Below are 17603 nucleotides of genomic sequence, written 5' to 3'. Positions count from 1 at the left end.
CTCTAGTGCACTACAAATCCTCATTCTGTGTGCCATTTAAATGTCCCAGCTCTAAACCCAGTCTCTCAAACCAACAACTTCTTTTAAGCCGCCTACTCGTGTTTATGTACTGGTGCCACCAATATCTTAAACTTGAAATCTAACAATCCTATGCACTTGCAGCCTTTTGTTCTTGCTTTCTCTCTTCCTAATAACCTTTCCACCCCTGACTCACACTAATTCAAAAAGCATCTCTTCCAGAAAGTGCTCTTTGGCCTTCCCATCTGATTACCATCCCCCACCTTCTGAAGAACCAACACACCCTGTATGTGCTCTCTCCTAACACTTGCTTGGCATGCTTCCCTCCAGACTCTGGTTCTGTAGGAGTTGGCTATATACCTGATCCTTCTTTGCCTCTGCAAACAGCACCTTGACACTGCCTTACCCAGAGGACCGAACAACCATAAGATTTGAGCTGAGTTAACTAAACGCAGTCTAAACTCTGGATACAGTAGAAGCAGCAGAGTTTCCTAGAGTAATTATTTTCTTCAAGAAAAAAATAAGGAAACATACCGACTTAGCTGTTCTGGCTCTAAAACTGATATTCTTAAGCTAAGGAAGTAAAAGGTCCTCTTAAACCCCTTCAACATCCAAGCCAATTCGCAGAGCACACTGGAGATGGCATCTTTGCGAGGTCATGTGCTTTTTATTTATAAAAAGATAGGCTCTTAAATATGTGGTTTTACATTTGAGCATTTCTTTTTTTTATCCAAGTTGTTTACAAGACAAAGTATCCCGATAAACTGCCGGACCGAATGAACTGGCGTCAGAGTGCAGATGTGACAGAGCAATGGGGGATGCTGGGACCCTGAGCGACACACGGGGCGCTGCCTCCCTTATTAACCCGCACGCGGCACAGAAAGCGACTTTCCAAAAGGAAACACGATGTCATTACCTTTTAGCTTTGCTGATAAGGTTCAATGCAGTCCTCCAAAAATTTATTTTGTTAAATGTCCTCAATTGAGATAATAAAACAAATTGAGAGAGAAAAAAAAATTTTAAAGGTTTTCTGCTTCCCTTATTACTAAGAAAAACAAAAATGCAGCCTAGCAAGCAGAAGAAGTAGAATTTTCTAAAAGCCAAAGCGTTAGCTTAGTTCACCGGGAAGACAGGCTGCCTGGCGTGAGGCCCGACAAGGAGCGGCCGGTGCCGCGCAGAGACCAGCAAGCGGAACGGAGGGCGGCCGCGGCCACCTGGGGCCTGCGGGCGGGGCGGGCTGGCCTACCTGGTCCATCCCGGCGGGAGAGGCTCTGTACGACTCCAGCTTCTGCCTCAGCAGCTCCGGGTCGCTGTGACGGAACGGGCACCCTGACGACGGAAAACAAGGCGCACACGAGGTTATTTCACAGGACTTGGCGCGGTACCACCCCCGAGAGGCTGTCTCGGCTCCCCTGCACCGTCTAACAGCTTATTAAAAAAAAAAAAAAAAAAAAAAGTCAGTTGCCCGTGGGTGCAACCGCTTTCCTCTCTTGTTTTACCCACAACGACTTGGCTGCACGGCTGTCAGGGAGCACAGGTTCAAGAGCTCCATAAAGGGCCAGCGCGTTCTCAGGCTGAGGCGCCCTTGACCGGGAGGAGGAACCAGTTTTAATCGCGCTACTTGCTACCAAGCAGAGATAATCACGGAGTGGCTACGGAACGGGTTCTCTGAAAACTTTATTTATATAATCTCACATTGTTTTCTAGCTTAAAAAAACAAAACCACAGAAAAGCACACGAGAGAAGGAAGTAAACAAAAAGAAAAACGTGCAAACTCTAAGAAATATAAAAATCTCACATCACTTCACTTTCAGATATTAACTTTATGCCTATTTCCCACAGAGCAGAATCCATGTAAAGTTAGACGAATCACGGATGGGAATGAGATGAACAAACAGGAAACGCTTTCATAGAAAAACAACTCATAGCCTGTGCATGTCATCTCTGTATTATTTCATGAGAGAAGGAAAGATGGACTACTAAAAATATTTGCATAAACAAGAACACAGAATTGAAATGTAAAAACTATATTAGGCCAAAATCTAGAAAATTCAAGATATTTTAATAAGAAACTGCAATAAGTCAAAAATACTTATTTTAAAATTTAATACAGGAAGTTAGATCATTTTTTTTAATCATAAAATGATGGCCCTGTAAGTTAATTAGAAACAACTGTGCAGTATAAATCAATGGAAAATCAATATGGTATCATTCACATGTAGAATCTTAAAAAAAAAAAAAAGACACTATGAACTCATCTACAAAACAGAAACAGACTCGCAGACATAGTACACAATCTTATGGTTACCGGGGAAAGGAGGCGGGAGGGGATAAATCTGGGAGTTAGATATTTATAAATTTTTTTTAATTTTACTAATTTTTTAATTGAGGTAGAGTTGATTTACAATATTGTATAAGTTTCAGGTGTACAATTTTTAAAGGTTATATTCCATTTATAGTTATTATAAAATACTGGTTATATTCCCTTTTCCATACAATATATCCCTGTAGTTTTTCATTTTATACATAGTTAGACTTTTACTAAACTGACTTGATGATGATTCACATAGACATGTGATTTGTCTGTTTTGCTATGAATGGACAAGAGAAATTACTGGAAAATGAAAAACAGAGTTCAGAGTACTCCAAATTCTTTTTCTCTTTTTTTTTTTAACTTTTTTTTATTGAGTTATAGTCAGTTTACAAATGTTAGCCACTATATATAAAAATAGATTTTTTAAAAAAGTTTCTTTTGTACAGCACAGGGAACTATGCTCAACATCTTGTAATAACCTTTAATGGAAAAAACATGAAAATGAATATATGTATGTATATGCAAGACTGGGACATTGTGCTGCACACCAGAAATTGACACATTGTGATTGACCATACTTCAATTTAAAAAAAAATGGAAAATTGTTTGCAGAAAAAATAATAGAAAAGAGCCTAGATGCTAAATAAACATCTTACTGAAAGTCTTAACAATGAATAAAACCACCCATGATAACACTGGATTCCTACAAATTACAAAAGTCACAGAGCACAGTTTATTAAGATGAAAACTGTACTACTTTGCAGTGCGAGGAAACGTGGCGAGAAGCTGTGTCGCGCGTAGCTGGGAGCCAGGAGCTGTACCGCCTGTGCCTGGACCCAGCTCCCCGCTGAGCACTGGGAGACCTGGGGCAGAGCCTGTGCCTGCTGTTGACTCAGCCTCACCTTCTGGGGGAAATGTGGGACAATCGCTCACACAGCCCCGTGAGAATGGAAGAGAAGCTCTTACCCGCTCCCGGCACACATTAAGCCCTGAACATGTGCTAGCTAACATTTTGATGCTAAAAAAAGCCTGACAAGGGAATCGCAAAGGATCCCAATGAGAAAGAAATGAGGCTTGGTGAAGCCCAGAATGATTAAAGGACACCAGAAAAGAGACAGACTAATTGAATTGGCCCAATTACATCTGAACTAATGGCTATACCTGTGTGAAAAGGGTCAGAAAGGGCAAAGCCAAGAAGAAACTGAAGACCGACAAACAAACCAAAGATGACAAAAAAGCTTTCAAAGCTGTGCTCACAACAAGGAGAAAACGACTCCTACTTGCTTTCTGTCCTCCACGTCAAAGAGCATGATCTTTGAACCTGGGAAGGGCTGAACTCACAAGGTAACTGAAAGCGAAGTGAACACAGACACAGCTAACACTGATTCCACCGAGCGTGTAACAGAACCTCCCAGCACGCACTTGTGGACGAGAAGGATGACCACAGCCTGGAACACAGATACACCCACACGGACTCAGGACTGGTTACTCCAGGCAGCGCTGGTTAATGAAACAACGTCAACCTCTGGGATTACGTAGGTTTTGCAAATTACATGAACCCAAAACGATAGAGGCTTCTGGTTTCCAGTCTGGCACATAAAGAGCTTAGAGGCAGTTGTTCCATCCTGACAAGTAAATAGCTCAACCGGCTGAAAAATCAACAACTTTTCTCAGACTCTGTCAGAGAAATGGGGTCACAGGGCAAACTACTACCCCCCAAACCTGAGAGAGAAGCAGATACAGAGAATCATGACATCCCAGCGCAGCAATCTCCATGGGATCAGTGCTGGGGCAGGAAAAACCTAACCTGTAATTGATAAATTTCTAGTCTCATCATGGTCATGCCTGCGAGTTAAAAACTCCAGGGAGGCCCAGTCATAGCAGGGGCCCCAGACTTTGTAAGCTTAACCTCCAGGAGCTCTACCAGGTGCTCACAGTTAGTGACACAGAAAGCCCCTCTTGCTTCTGGCCTGGGGATACGAAAAGTTACTATTTTTGAATACTCTACAGCCATCTGTTCTCAGCCAGGCTGCCCAAAGGAGAAACTATTTTACCATGATCTAAACTGCTGGGCTTTTATCAGAGCCTAACCTACCCAAGGGAAGGGAAACACCCAACCACAGCCTCTTCCAGCCATCATGTCCCACCCAACAGGGGGAGACTGAGAATCACTGTTGAGGTCACAGCCCACAGCTACGGACTCACTGGAAAACCGAGACCTATCACAGGACTAGCGAACACCACCCCCCCACCTCCCATCGCACTCCTGAGGGCCTGTTTCCTGGAGTTCTTCACACCCTGGATATCACGTCTTCCTTTAAAAAAAATTACAAAGCATATGAAAAGGAAAAAAATACAGTGTGAAGATACTGAACGAGTATCTGAACTAGAGCCAGACATGGCAGGGCTGTTGGAACTTTCAGACAGGGAATTTAAATTAACTATGATCAACATGCTGAGGGCTCTACTGGAAAAAGCAGACAACGTGCAAGAACAGACGGGCGATGTAAGAGGGTTGGGAATTCTAAGAATCAAAAAGAGACGCCAGGCATCACACTCTGTAACGGAAATGGAGGACGCCTTTGATGGGCTTATTACAGGCACAGCTGAGGAAAGAAACCCTGAGCTTGAAGATAGTCAGCAGAAACTTCCAAAATCGAGAAAACAGAAAGAAAAACCACTGAAGAAAAACAAGAACAGAATATTCAAGAACTATGCACAACTATGGTGTTAGATATGAGAACAGGAATATGAGAAGGAGGAGAGAGAGAAAGGAGGAGAGGCAGTAATGACAAAGACTCTCCCCCTGATTAATGTCAGACACCAAACTGCAGATCCAGGAGGCGCACAGAACACCCAGCAGGACAGCTAGGCATACATATGCGTACGTCAGAAGATCAAAAGTAAAGAAGTCTTGAAAGAAGCCAGAGAGGAAGATATCTTACCTACGGAGGAGCAAAGAAAACAATTACATCTAACTTATCCTCAAAAATCATGCAAGTAAGAAGACAGTGGGCTGAAAAAAAAATCGCACAAACCTAGAATTCCGTACCCTGCAAAATTCTCCTTCAAAAGACCAGAAATCAGGACTTTCTCAGACAAACAACAATTGAGGTAGTCTGTTGCCAGATCTGCAGGGCAGGACATGTTAAAAGTTCTTCAAAGAGAAGTAAAATGATATGAACCAGAACCTCAGATTTACCTTAAGAAAATCTCAATGTCAGAGAATGATAAGGAAAGGTAATATAAAAACTTCTGTTTTTCTCATTCCTAATTGATCTAACAAATAAGTCTGTTCAAGATAATGGGAACAATGTATTCTATTATGTATGTTTATGTACACATCTGTGAGTTTATGTATTCTCATGTATAACTGAAATGAATGACAGAATGATACAAGGGAATTAGAAATACTCGCTATTTTAAGGTACTCACAGTACCCAATGCAGCAATTTGAAAAAAGACCTGGATTAGTCTCTTTAAAAAGTAAAACCAATTTTTAAAAAGTGACAAAAAGAAGCATAATGGATATGCTAAGAAAGGAGAAAAAATGGAATCAAAAAATGCTCAGTTAAAACCACAAGACAGAAAAAGTGTGGAAGACAAAAAGTAGAACAAAGAATATGGGCAACAAACAGAAAACAGTCACAAATATGGTAGATGTTAACCCAACTATATCCATGACTACTTGAAACGTCAGTGGTCACGAATTAAAAACACCTATTAGAAATAAAGATTGTCAGAGTGGATCGAAGGACCAGACCCAGCTCTATGTTGTATACGAGAGAGCCACTTAAAATACAGAGACATACGGATTGAAAGTAAAGAGACAGAGAAACACAAATCAAAGAAGTGGGAGCAGCTACATTAGTTTCGGACAGAGCCGACTTCAGAACAAGGAAGTTTATCCAAGATAAAAAGGGGGCATCACACAGTGACACAAGGGTGAATACCCCAGGAGGATCACCATGAGTACTGCGTCTGCACAAGGCAGCAGAGCACCAAAACACACGCAGCAAACCTGGCAGGACGTCAAGGAGCCTTGCTGAACTCTCTGCTGGAGCCTCCCACAGCCTCCTCAGAGCTGGGGACCCAGGAGGCCGAGGACCAGCAACGATACAGGTGAACTCACGAGCACCACCAATCAAGGGCAGAACTGGAGTCCACGACCCGACCGCGGCCAACGGCGCGTCCCTCCCTGCGACGTGGAGAGGGCACCGCTGCAGGTGGCGCCTACAGCGGGGAAGGCCGGGGAAGGCTGTGCAAGTCTGGGGCAGGGGTTGCGTGGGGGTTCTAGGCTCGGGCTCAGCACTGCTGCGGACCTAACACTGCTCGAAAAGGTAAAGCTTATTCATTTTAAAAAAGGATAGACCCATGTGTCTGATAAATAGCAGGAGCTCACTGAGTGTTTGCTAAGTACCGCTGCCCTCAGCGTCTGCAGGGGCTGGGTCAGGACCTGCCGGGGACGCCACACCTGAGGATGGGGAACCTCAGACATGGGCCTCGTATCCTAATCCCGCATCCTCAGGTTCTGCCAGCCTGGGATCACTCAGTCCTGCACGTACTCCCTGGGGAAAACACCCACGTGTAAGACAGACTTGCACAGTTCAAAGCTGTGATGTTCAGGAGGGAGCTGTATGTTATTTTCTAATGGATGGAGTTTAAATTGAAAACAAAATAAAACAAACAGAATAGACTGGAATAAACAAGATACAACACCAGGAATAAGAAATGCAAAATCCTGCCTTTAAGCTAATAAAAATCAACTAGATTAAGTGGTGACAGGCTTTCTCAACACAAGTATCTGTCAGTTGTTTTCAGAATTTAGAAGCCATAAAAATCATCCAGGGAACTTGCAAGTCCATCTGATTTTATCCACCTGAGGGTGGAGCCTAGGAGTCTGCATGTCTAAAGGAGTGGTGAGAACCACTCACCATGTGCTCCAGCCCTGGCCACCCTTCTGTATTAAGCACGAATGCCCTGGACACACAAAGCATAAAATTCCACTTGGGATTATCTGATCTTTAGGAGCCTGAAAGTGTGTGATCGTCTGAAAAAGAGTTTCAAGATGCTAAAACAAACAAACAAACAAACAAAAGAAACCATTGACATATTTGACAGTGAGCTTTGGTAATACTGAAAATTTACTGATGTTGACTATTAAGTCATTCTCTGGTGTACCAGACAGATGGGGAGCTTTTCAAGGTATGCTCAGAGAACTATCTTAGAAAAAAGCTTTTAAACTTAGAAATCTACAGAAAATAGATTTTTTAACCTACGACTTAGGTAAATAGGTAGATGTCTGACACCATGACTTGTTAAATCCGTCACTTCATCTTTGTTAGTCAGATAACAGTAATGAGAATAAAAAACTTTTCCTCCGTAGTTTTTGAAAATTGAGGAATCTACTAGCCTAAAATTCGAGGCACTCAATTATCGAAAGCTTTGAAGAACTCACATCAGCTTCTAAGACACCTGCAGAACAGCGGAAGAGAACAGCGGTGAAGGGGGAGCAGAGGACTAAGAGCCGGGTCCAGCCAAGCGCCGAACCGCTTCCTCTCGCCCGACCCAGCTCAGTAACAAGACAAGTTGCCAGAAGCTAATGGGGCTCTGGCTTGACCCTGACGATGGACACAAGCCACTAACCCACTCCTGTCGGGAACGCAAAGACCATTCCACCGTTGCAGTGGTTCCCACAGAGCTCTGGTTTCTAGACCTCACAACACAGCCAGCGGAGGCGCTTACCGTGGTAGTCCCCCTGGCCTGGGGGGTTGGTCAGGATAATCTTCATGCAGCTGTAAGGTGTATAGTCTGTCCTCTTGCCTTCCTTCCCGAAGCTGTGACGGATGTTGTAAGAGTAGCCTTTATCAAACTGATTGGAGGGAAAAGAAAGAAGAAAAGGCAAGGTGAGCCAGCATGGTCCCACCAGCTGGGATCAAAGGTACAAAGGGATATTTTCTAAAATATACTCAGCATTTGTGGGCAGATGTACATTTATATCATGTACGACACTTGGGTCCTTTACGCAAATAACTTTTTTAAAGGTACAAAACTTGAAGGAAACAAATTTCTCAGATGAAGAGAGCTAAAATTTAAGTTTATGTGTTTAAAGATGAGGATAATCCTTTCCTGAGAAGAATCATCGATTTGCCCATTTCCTGGTTTGATTCCAAAGATTACGCTGGATGTAAATCATTTTGTCCATCCCTTATCCGGGTCTCCCCTGAGCTCCCCCATCCGGCCTGTTCCATTCCTGCACAGCCTCTCAACGCAAGCAAGGCCTTCCTCTGCACGTTCACCGCACAGAGCAAGTAGTCAGCAAACGCCGGAGGAACAAATGAGCTACTGTGACTGCCTCGAATTCCTGACTCCATGTCCGTAAAGCAAGATGACGGCAGAATTTAAACTAGGTAGGGTAGGGGAAAAAAAGGAACTCACACTTATGGAAAGGCCCGGTCTGGTGGGTCTAAGCTGTCTGATACTTTAAGGAAAGCAGGACAGAGGATCAGAATAAGAAATGCAAAAATTCTGTGGGTTATTTGGGTGAGATTTTTACATTCATGGTTATAATTTACACTGAGTGAAATGCACACAAAAATAAAAGAGATTAACAAGGAAAAAACAGCTTAATTACACGTGTACCTAAGCACATGCATGGCAGTCTAACAAAGAGGTAAGATTCAAGGAGGCTTATGGACAGTCTTAGGCTGAGTAAAGGAAAAGCGGCTTGGGAATCCCAAACTGGGGAGGCAAGTTATGAGAAGGTGAGGGGGAAATACATGGTAAATAGGGCTGTCTTGTCCCAGGACAAGAGTCTTGGGGGATAAGACTCACCTGGAGTAGCCTTCTTCCTGGAACGGAGATATCATCACAAATGTACATTTCCTTTATGAAAGGGGGCATTTACACTGCATTTTAAGGCAGTTAGGGGAGGTAGAGAGCTTTTCCTGCATCTGCTGGTTCTCTGTCGCCTTTAGTCCAAAATAATCCTCCTCCTGCCAAGTGCATATTGTCACTCGCCATCTGTCTCTACAAGGATGAGGTCACGAGCCACTGCGGTCGCTGACCTTCGACACACCCCGAAAGGAGTTCAGGGTGGAGATCAGGAGTGAGGTGCTCTGTGCTCTGAGAAAACTGGCTGAACAGGCCTTCAGATGGTCAGATATATTCAGGAGGAGATTTTACGAGCCCCAATTCTCACATCTTCTCCCAACTAGAGAAGCACAGAAATCATTCATGGAGACACCTGCTCCTCCTGACTGGCTGCAGCCTTCGGTCAAAACGTGTGCTTGACTGCACGTGTCCCCGTCACCAAAATCACATCGATATTGACGTCCCCACCTCTTCGGAGCAGTTCCTCAGAGCTGTCTGAGAGGCTGTCTCCCGAGCTATAGTCCTCATTTTGCCCCAGATAAAACTTAAATCACGATTCTCATGTCCAGTCAACAAAGTGGGGTATTCTGGGATGGCATATTCCAGTGCCCTTCACCCAACGTGAACTGCCTAACACTTTTTCCAACACCATTTATTGAAGGTATTTTCCTTTCCTTATTAAATAAATCACTTTGGCACCCTTGTTAAGTTTGACCATGCACGAGTGGTCTACTTTCGGATGCTGGGTTAGACCACTGCTCTCTAGGTCTGTCTCCCGTTTTGCCAATGCCTCACTGTCTTGGTTATAAAATCTTTAGCGTTAAGTCTCAAATTCAGATAATGTTAAGTCCTCCTGCTGTGTTCTTTTTCAATAGGATTTTGGCTATTCTATGTCTTTGCATTTATTGCCACATACATTTCAGAATTTCTACTAAAAAAAAAAAAAGACTGCTGGAATTTTCAGCAATCGGTAGCTTATGGTTTCTTAACTACCTCTACAAGCAGGAAAACAAATGGAATTTCAACAAAAGAAAACTCCCCCCACCCAGATTTCCAAATATCATTAAATTTCATTGGTGAAAACAAGAATGTTAGAAGTTCAGCAAACAGCTTTTATAAACAGCTTCTGTTTGTTACAGTAACCATAATCAATCTCTTTGTGCAAACTTTTAGGTATGAATTGAATTGAATTAGATACAAGGTTTCTGTGTGTTCATCAGAAAATACTCAAAGAGCCTTCTGATCAGTCATTCTGTTAAGGTCATGGAAAGCTACTCTCACTAAAGGAAGAAAAGCTAAAATTTGCATCTTTCTCCTTGCTTTCTTTTCCAATGTATTTACCACCCGTGTCTACGTATATCTAAATTTTGGACCTCACCAAGCTCTCAGACTATTCACGTATTTATCATACAGGTTATCTTCTCTAGTTTTCAGACTGGCAAAGTCTTGAAATATCGTGCAGAGGTACCTTGACTGGGTGATGTCTTTTAGAGAACACTCCAGGCGTCCCCATCCACCACTCAGAGGAACACCTCTAAGTGTTCACGTGGGAAGAGGTGGCGAGAACCAAATGGAAAACACACTCTTCCATCTTGAAGCCTCCATCCCACTCCGCCCGGGGATGGGAAATGGTCTGAAGGTGGAGGAGTGCAAGCTGGCACCCTCCCAAGTTGGTCCTGACAGCCCAGCTGTAGCACTGCAATCCGTTTTACTGACAAAGACACCAGCAAATTCTTTTCTGGGCCATAATGTTTCCCTGGAACTCAAGATAAACGATGCGGCAGGCACAGCTTCACTGTGCCCCTGCCCCGTCTCATTCAGAGTCTCTCTGATGCCCCTGCCTTCCATCCTAGTCCCACCCATGGCCTAGGGATCTCATCCTGTCACATGCTGAGAAGTGTTTATACCTAATCTACTCAGAAACCACGAGTACATGGACTCAGAGACCATGCTGTAAGCCTCTAATTGCCAAGAGCAGTGCCTGGTCTTCCTCAGAAGAAAGTCTTTCCTGCCACGAAGGGCCCCAAGACCAAACATCAGTCCTACTGTCAAAACAACAAACACCACCAGTCATCAGTCAGGCTCAGCTTACATGACAGTGTGAGAACGGTGAACACCAGGTACCCTTCAGAGACTGAATTCCAAAAAGGAAACTCTCCCTGACCTACACCAGCCAAACAGCCACGTACACAGGGGCAGAGAACAGGGTAAGGATATGACAGGTTTTGACAAAGACATTTTCTATCCCTTTTTGGTGAGCTGTTTCCTACTCACACGGACCCAGAACCCTAACTTACACATTTAAAAACACCCAGAGGGAGGGTCTGCCAAGTCCAGGGGACCTCCTTTAATGCCCGGAATCCAGGAAGTTTTGTCATCATAAATGCCCACAGGAACTCACAGCTCAGCAGCAGGCCCGCACAGGTAAAGGGACCCGGACTGGGAGAGGCCGTGCAATCACCCCACGACCTCTGCCGACACCCATTCTTGCTGACTCCCGTTCTTGCTGACTCTCCTCCAGCTTTAGACTGTCCCTTCTTGTGCGACTTCCCTAAAGTTTTACTTAACAATGCTGACAACCAGAAGGCATGGTATAGGCACTGAATACATAGTAGCCCCCTTTTAAATGCTTACTTTCTAAACTACTCAACTAACTACGATCTGTAAAATGAATTTTGCCATCAGTCACCTACAGATTCCAAATACTTTAACTCTTAACTTTAACCACAGTTTAACTCAGTGAGGTCGCTGAAATATCACACACATTCTAAGCAAATAACACACTGAGGGAGCCTAGAGACCAAGGCTAATAGTTAAGACAAGGGCTCTAAGTCAGATACCTGAGTTTCAATCTTGTCGCTACCACATGCTGGCTGTGTGACCCTGGACAGGTGACTCAGCCTCTTTATAACAGTTCCCTTATACAGCACATACAAAGGAGTGATACCTAACACGTGGGGTTGGTGTGGGGGTAAGCCAAGAGCTCATCTTCACAAAGCACTGCGCACAGCGTCTAGCACAGAATAAGCTTTGAATCGAATATACTTCAGAGTTACCAATACCAAAAAAGCAAATAACCCAATCCAAAAATGGCCAGAAGACCTAAATAGACGTTTCCCCAAAGAAGCCATCCAGATGGCCAACAAGCACATGAAAAGATGCTCAGCATCGCTGATAAGCAGAGACGTGCAAATCAGAACTACAAGGAGGTATCACCTCACACCAGCCAGAATGGCCATCATCAAAAGGTCTACAAGTAATAAACGCTGGAGAGGGTGTGGAGAAAGGGGACCCTCCGGCACTGCGACTTCCTTCTTGTAGGAGCAGATGGCGGGTGACGGTTTGTAGCCAGCACTATTAACTATTGGGTCAGCCCCGGCGCGTTGTTTAATATTCCTTAAATTACTTCTGCATTTTGCCTCCAGCTTCCTCATCAGAAAAACCTGAAGTCCAGTTACCCCCTCTAACTCTTAGAGGGCCTTAAATCAGCTAAGCAAGCTGATGTCTGTAGCACAGCTGGAAGGTACGGTTGCTGTTACTTTAATTCAGTAAACTACCTCCTAGGGTGTGCTAAATATTTCTTCTGCTCTGTAAGTTTGTTCACTTCTCATTGGTGAGAACTCAGCAGGTGGTGAGGTGGCAGAGGTGTTAGAGAGAGAACCCAGACTTTCTAGCCCCGCCAGTGACAGGAGGAACGTTAGACAATTACAAATTACCTCGGTCTCTTTTTCCCCTTTTTCATCCTGTAATCATGAGCCCTGTCCTTCACTCTTGTGCAAAAGCACTTTGTAAACTGTAAAATGCTAGGTATATATTATGATTATTTGCTACAAGTATTTGTATAAAACTTGTATACACTAGTTTGTGCCGTGTTTGAAAGGTGAAATTTTAAAAATAAGTTCCACTTTTTATTCAAGTGTATCTCTGAGTACTCCTGGGAGTTCACTTGAAAGAGTGTGGATCACCCACCAGAAGAGTCTGGGGGGACCAGGGCACACCGCACCGAAGTAAGCCTTCTGGGCAGATGGGTTATTTTGAGTTAAAGGCCACTGAGAAACTGTTGCAGGAAAAACTCTAAAAACAGCCCACAAGTTTTCCAAGGTGTCTCCTCCTGAAAAAGGAGGACTCTCAATAACTCTTATGAAATGGAGAAGGCGGGCTTTAATCTTCTTCACGAACTTCCCTAAATAACCCATGTTTACTATACTTTTCATTGTCAGCTTCCCACACTTGCCCCCCAGGCCCAGGAGCCCCCGACTCCTTTTCCTTTATTTAGCATCTGAGCTCAAACTGAAACCACCCCTTTGCTTACTCATCCCTGGGCGTCCCGGGTGTACGAGTGACGAAGGAGTCAGTGAACCTCCGTTCGTTTTAGTCTGTCTTTGGCCAGTCTCCCTGGAGGCTCCATTCCTCGCCTATGGTTTCATCTCGGAAAGCAGGACATGAATTCTCCGTCTTCACAGCCTGATCCCATTCCCTGAAGCCACGGAGAACATTTTCAGTTCTAGACTCCAGGACAGGCAGAGCTTCCTTCCTTCGAATTCCCCCTTGAGGCAGGGTCAAGCAAAAATTCTGAGTCACCGCTTTGTTAGAAAATGGAAAAACAGTGAAATGCTAGAAATCCACAGAAAAAAGTATGAAATAAAATGATCCCATGTAGTTTTATAAGGTAGTTGATCAAGCAGACCACTTTCAGGGAAGCCAAGAGAGCAAAAATGAAAGATCAGCGGTGGCTCTGTCAGAACCCTGCCCCGTCCCCCGAGGCTGCGGGAGGTGCAGCGCTACTGGGTTCATCTTCCTCATGCTCTGCTATAGGGACTGCCCCCAAACAGACTCAGAAAACAAGACTCGAGGGTCTTCTGTGCCCCAGGGCTGTCTCCATCGTTCTATCTGCAGCTATTAAATAAAGAACATCATTTCTAAATTCCTAAAGGGCAATTTAGGACAACTGTGCCCTGTTATTAGCAATAGAAACCAAAGCAATGCTTGGTGATGTTTCAGTAATAAAGGCTTCCTTTCCACAGGTCCCCAGCAGTGACACAGTGGTTCTTCTTAGACTCTTTACTACTTGTAAGATACGGAAGTTAGGTGCCCTATGTCATAACCGTGCAAACTAAGGTTTCAAGAGGGCAAGTGAACAGTTATTTGGATTACTTGGTGGAAAAGAGACGGAGTTAAAATTCTTAGTCTTCTACTTTCAGTAAACTACTACAGAATTATAAATGGAGGGAATGAAAAAAAAAAAATGCAGGTGATGTCAGTTATCCACAGCAAACATTCCCCTGCAGGCTGCTTCCCCACTGTCACTCAACTGCACAGCGACATCTGACAGTCACACTGAGTCCGGGTGAAAAAAGACGTCCTGAATAGCGGGGAAAACTGTCTGCTCTCAAAGAAACGGTAACTCCACCAAGACACTCACGGAGCACTCATTTACTTCCTAATTCGCCAGAATTTTAGAACCACTAACAATGGTAAACTTGAAGTTAAACATCAGAAATGAAAAAACACTAAATAGTGTTTCATCTGTTTTCAAATTACCGGGCACTCTTGACAGGCCTCCCCCTCTGACACCCTAGCTGGGGCATGACGGGGAACAGGAGGGCAAGCCCAGGGGAAGAGGAGAGGGGGCGCCCCTCCCTGGCAACTGGGTCGGGAGCTTGAGCAAGTGTACCTTCCGGATCAGTCAGAATTTCGGAGCTGGAGCCAGGGTGAGCCTCACACGATTTAAACAGAGGCCTCCACGAGCCAACCCCAAGGAGACGCCGGCCGGGCGGGGGGAGCCGTGTGGTGGGTCACTTGGCCCTCTGTTCAGCCGGCGTGCCCGGCACTCAGAAGGACAGGCTCGGGATGGAATCTCAGCATCCCGCCAGGAACGCTGGCTCCAGAAAGCCTGCCCTGCTCACTGCTATGCACGCCGCTGACACAGCAGTGACGGGAGACGTGTTCAGATCCCAAGTTCAAAGGCAGGAACCACAGGCAACCCTTCCTTCACTGAAACAAAAGCACTTCCTGAATCACGGACTCAGAGCCCAAAAGACTAAACTTAGTAGCCCTTCAAAGGCGGCTCATTTATCTCCATCTCACTATAGCCAAAGGCCCGGCCCGACACCCTGAGAAGCAGAGGAGGCGGCCTGCCGTCGTGCCCTCTAGCCGGGGCTGCGCTGGGCTTTCCACCCCGGGGAACAGAGAAAAGGCCGGAAATACCACCTGGGCCGGCACGCAGGGCGCGAGCTGACGCGGGGCTGCACGCCCCAGGGAAGGGCTCCTTTGTCCCCCCAGGCAGAGTGCTGATTCTTACCCACTTTTTGAAGTAGCAATAAATGTACATTTATTCAGCTTCTGCTAGATTTGTTTCATCCTGTTCACTCACTTCCTAGATTTGGTTTTTGCCAATTTTTTTTATACTCTGCTTTTCTAGATTACCTCATCTGAGTACTTTCATCCACAGTATTCATATTTCCTAGAACTGAACTTTTGTGACGGAATTTTAAAGCTCTAGCTTTATCATTAAAAAGATGTCTCAAGATACTACTCACTTGGGGGGAGGGTATAGCTCAGTGGTAGAGCACATGCTTAGCATGCACGAGGGCCTGGGTTCAATCCCCAGTGCCTCCTCTAAAAATAAATAAACCTGATTACCTGCCCCTGCCAAAAAAAAAAAAAAAAAACTACTCATAATCTAGTGTGTGTGTGTGTGTGTGTGTGTGTGTGTATAATGTGCCATAAATCTAAGGTTTTGAAGAGTTACCAGGATTATTGGAAAAATATAACTCCTGAATCTTACAAATGTTAGGAACTAGCTAAGTATTTTTCATAATAAACCCTTAAACATTTACATATATATTGATAATAGTTCTGTGATATCTTTCTGAGTTCATAAAGGTCCAGAATTGTCATATATTCCTGGCGGATAAAAGGTGTCGTTTATCAACATATACAAATGTAACTGTTTTTCCTGTTAAGTTCTCTTTTTCTTGCACTCCGTTTTGTGCAATATTAACATGGCCACTCCGGTTTTCTTTTTGATCCCGCTTGCTGGCCTTCCTCTCTCCACCTTTGCTGTCAATCCTTCCGCCTCAGGAAATCCGTAATAAACAGCAAGTGGGTAACTGGCTGCCCAGGACCACCCTCTAGTGGTGACTCACAGCATATTAAAATACACATTTTCCTATCAATGTCCAAAATGAGCCAGACTCTACAAAACAGACAAGATCTCTAGTACACTCTTACTTCCATCATAATTATAAAATCAGCTCCAGAAGAACTTTACAAAAGAACGGCTAAAAGGAGCTCTTGATTTTCCCAGAGTCATAATAACAGAGGTAGATATTTCACTTAGTAGATGGTACGTCATCTTCTAGTCATCTAAGTGTGGCTACATAACAGATGACCGAAAGGAAACATCACACTAGACTTTAAAAGGTAGCAATAAATGACAGAATGCATCGAGCCCTGAAAGAACAAAGGGCACACGATCAAGTTTTAATTTTCAGCAACTAGCCAGACTGTTCCCTGACGATTTCGGGGACAAAAAGGAGACGACGGTGCCTGTTGCAGGAAGGTGTTCTGTTTCTCTTCTAGAGGCTGGAAAGCAGTCATTCCCACTGGGCGAGACTCAACTCCCTAAGACTGCATCCGGAGACCAAAAGAGAAATACACAAAATATTACATCAAGAGTTAGAATAATGTATTTTGAGTGACAGATGGCTAATTTATTTTTCAGGGGAGTTTACAAGGCCTTTTGAAGAACTGGGTGATTCCAGGACCAAGGCAGGGAAAAACAGGACAGGTGCCTGGAGCATCCCGTGGTGCTAGAGAGGATGTGCTCAGAGAGAGGATGCGGGCCTGGCGAGGGCCTGGGAACCGGTCTGAGGGGGCTCCCAATGTCCAGAGCTGGACCACTTCAGCAATAAAACCAACAGCAACAGCACCGAATTATAACCCACAGAATGAAATGTATAATTCATCGAGTAGCCATGGGCACACAGTGTTACAAATTACTGAATAAATAAGTAAACAGGGGAAGAAGGGGCAGCTTTTCCTTAAAGAAGAATTGAAACTGATAAATGGAGGACAGAGAAAAAGAAAATAACCATTAGAGCATCATAAAATAACAGTTGCAGGCAAAGTCCACTAGGGATGCTAAAATCAGTGGGGGCACAGGATGTGTGCAGTCTAAAACGCCTTCCCCAAGACACTCTGAGGGGAAAAGGGGAAACCCGCAGGGGAGAGGCCCCGAGGACAGCACCTGAACCCAGCGGTCACGGTTGACACCACCAGTTGTAAGTTACATGGGCATCACACACCCCTTGACACGATGTGGTCAGGAGGGTGTTCCTGCCAAAAACAGACAACCTCCATCTAATCCTGAGAAAGCAGTGAATAAACCCAAAGC

General features: G+C 44.5%; 1 protein-coding gene across 2 annotated transcripts in view; it reads right to left on the bottom strand.

Moving 5' to 3' along the window:
* Positions 1–17603, bottom strand: part of PRIM2 (DNA primase subunit 2) — a 213772-nt gene that overhangs the window by 25473 nt on the left and 170696 nt on the right. The window contains exons 11-12 of one of the 2 annotated variants that reach the window (XM_010973924.3): positions 8078–8204; positions 1265–1347 (exon numbers count right to left, since the gene is read on the bottom strand). In XM_010973924.3, coding sequence (XP_010972226.2) covers positions 1265–1347; positions 8078–8204 — 210 coding nt within the window. Of the gene's footprint in view, positions 1–1264; positions 1348–8077; positions 8205–17603 lie in introns of those variants that run through there. The other variant, XR_012501174.1, reaches the window with a different exon arrangement.

Source organism: Camelus bactrianus, chromosome 20 (genome assembly GCF_048773025.1).
Source record: "Camelus bactrianus isolate YW-2024 breed Bactrian camel chromosome 20, ASM4877302v1, whole genome shotgun sequence".
NCBI lineage: Eukaryota > Metazoa > Chordata > Mammalia > Artiodactyla > Camelidae > Camelus > Camelus bactrianus.
The sequence above is the reverse complement of the archived record's forward strand: the minus strand, read 5'-3'. Positions and strand labels throughout refer to the sequence as shown.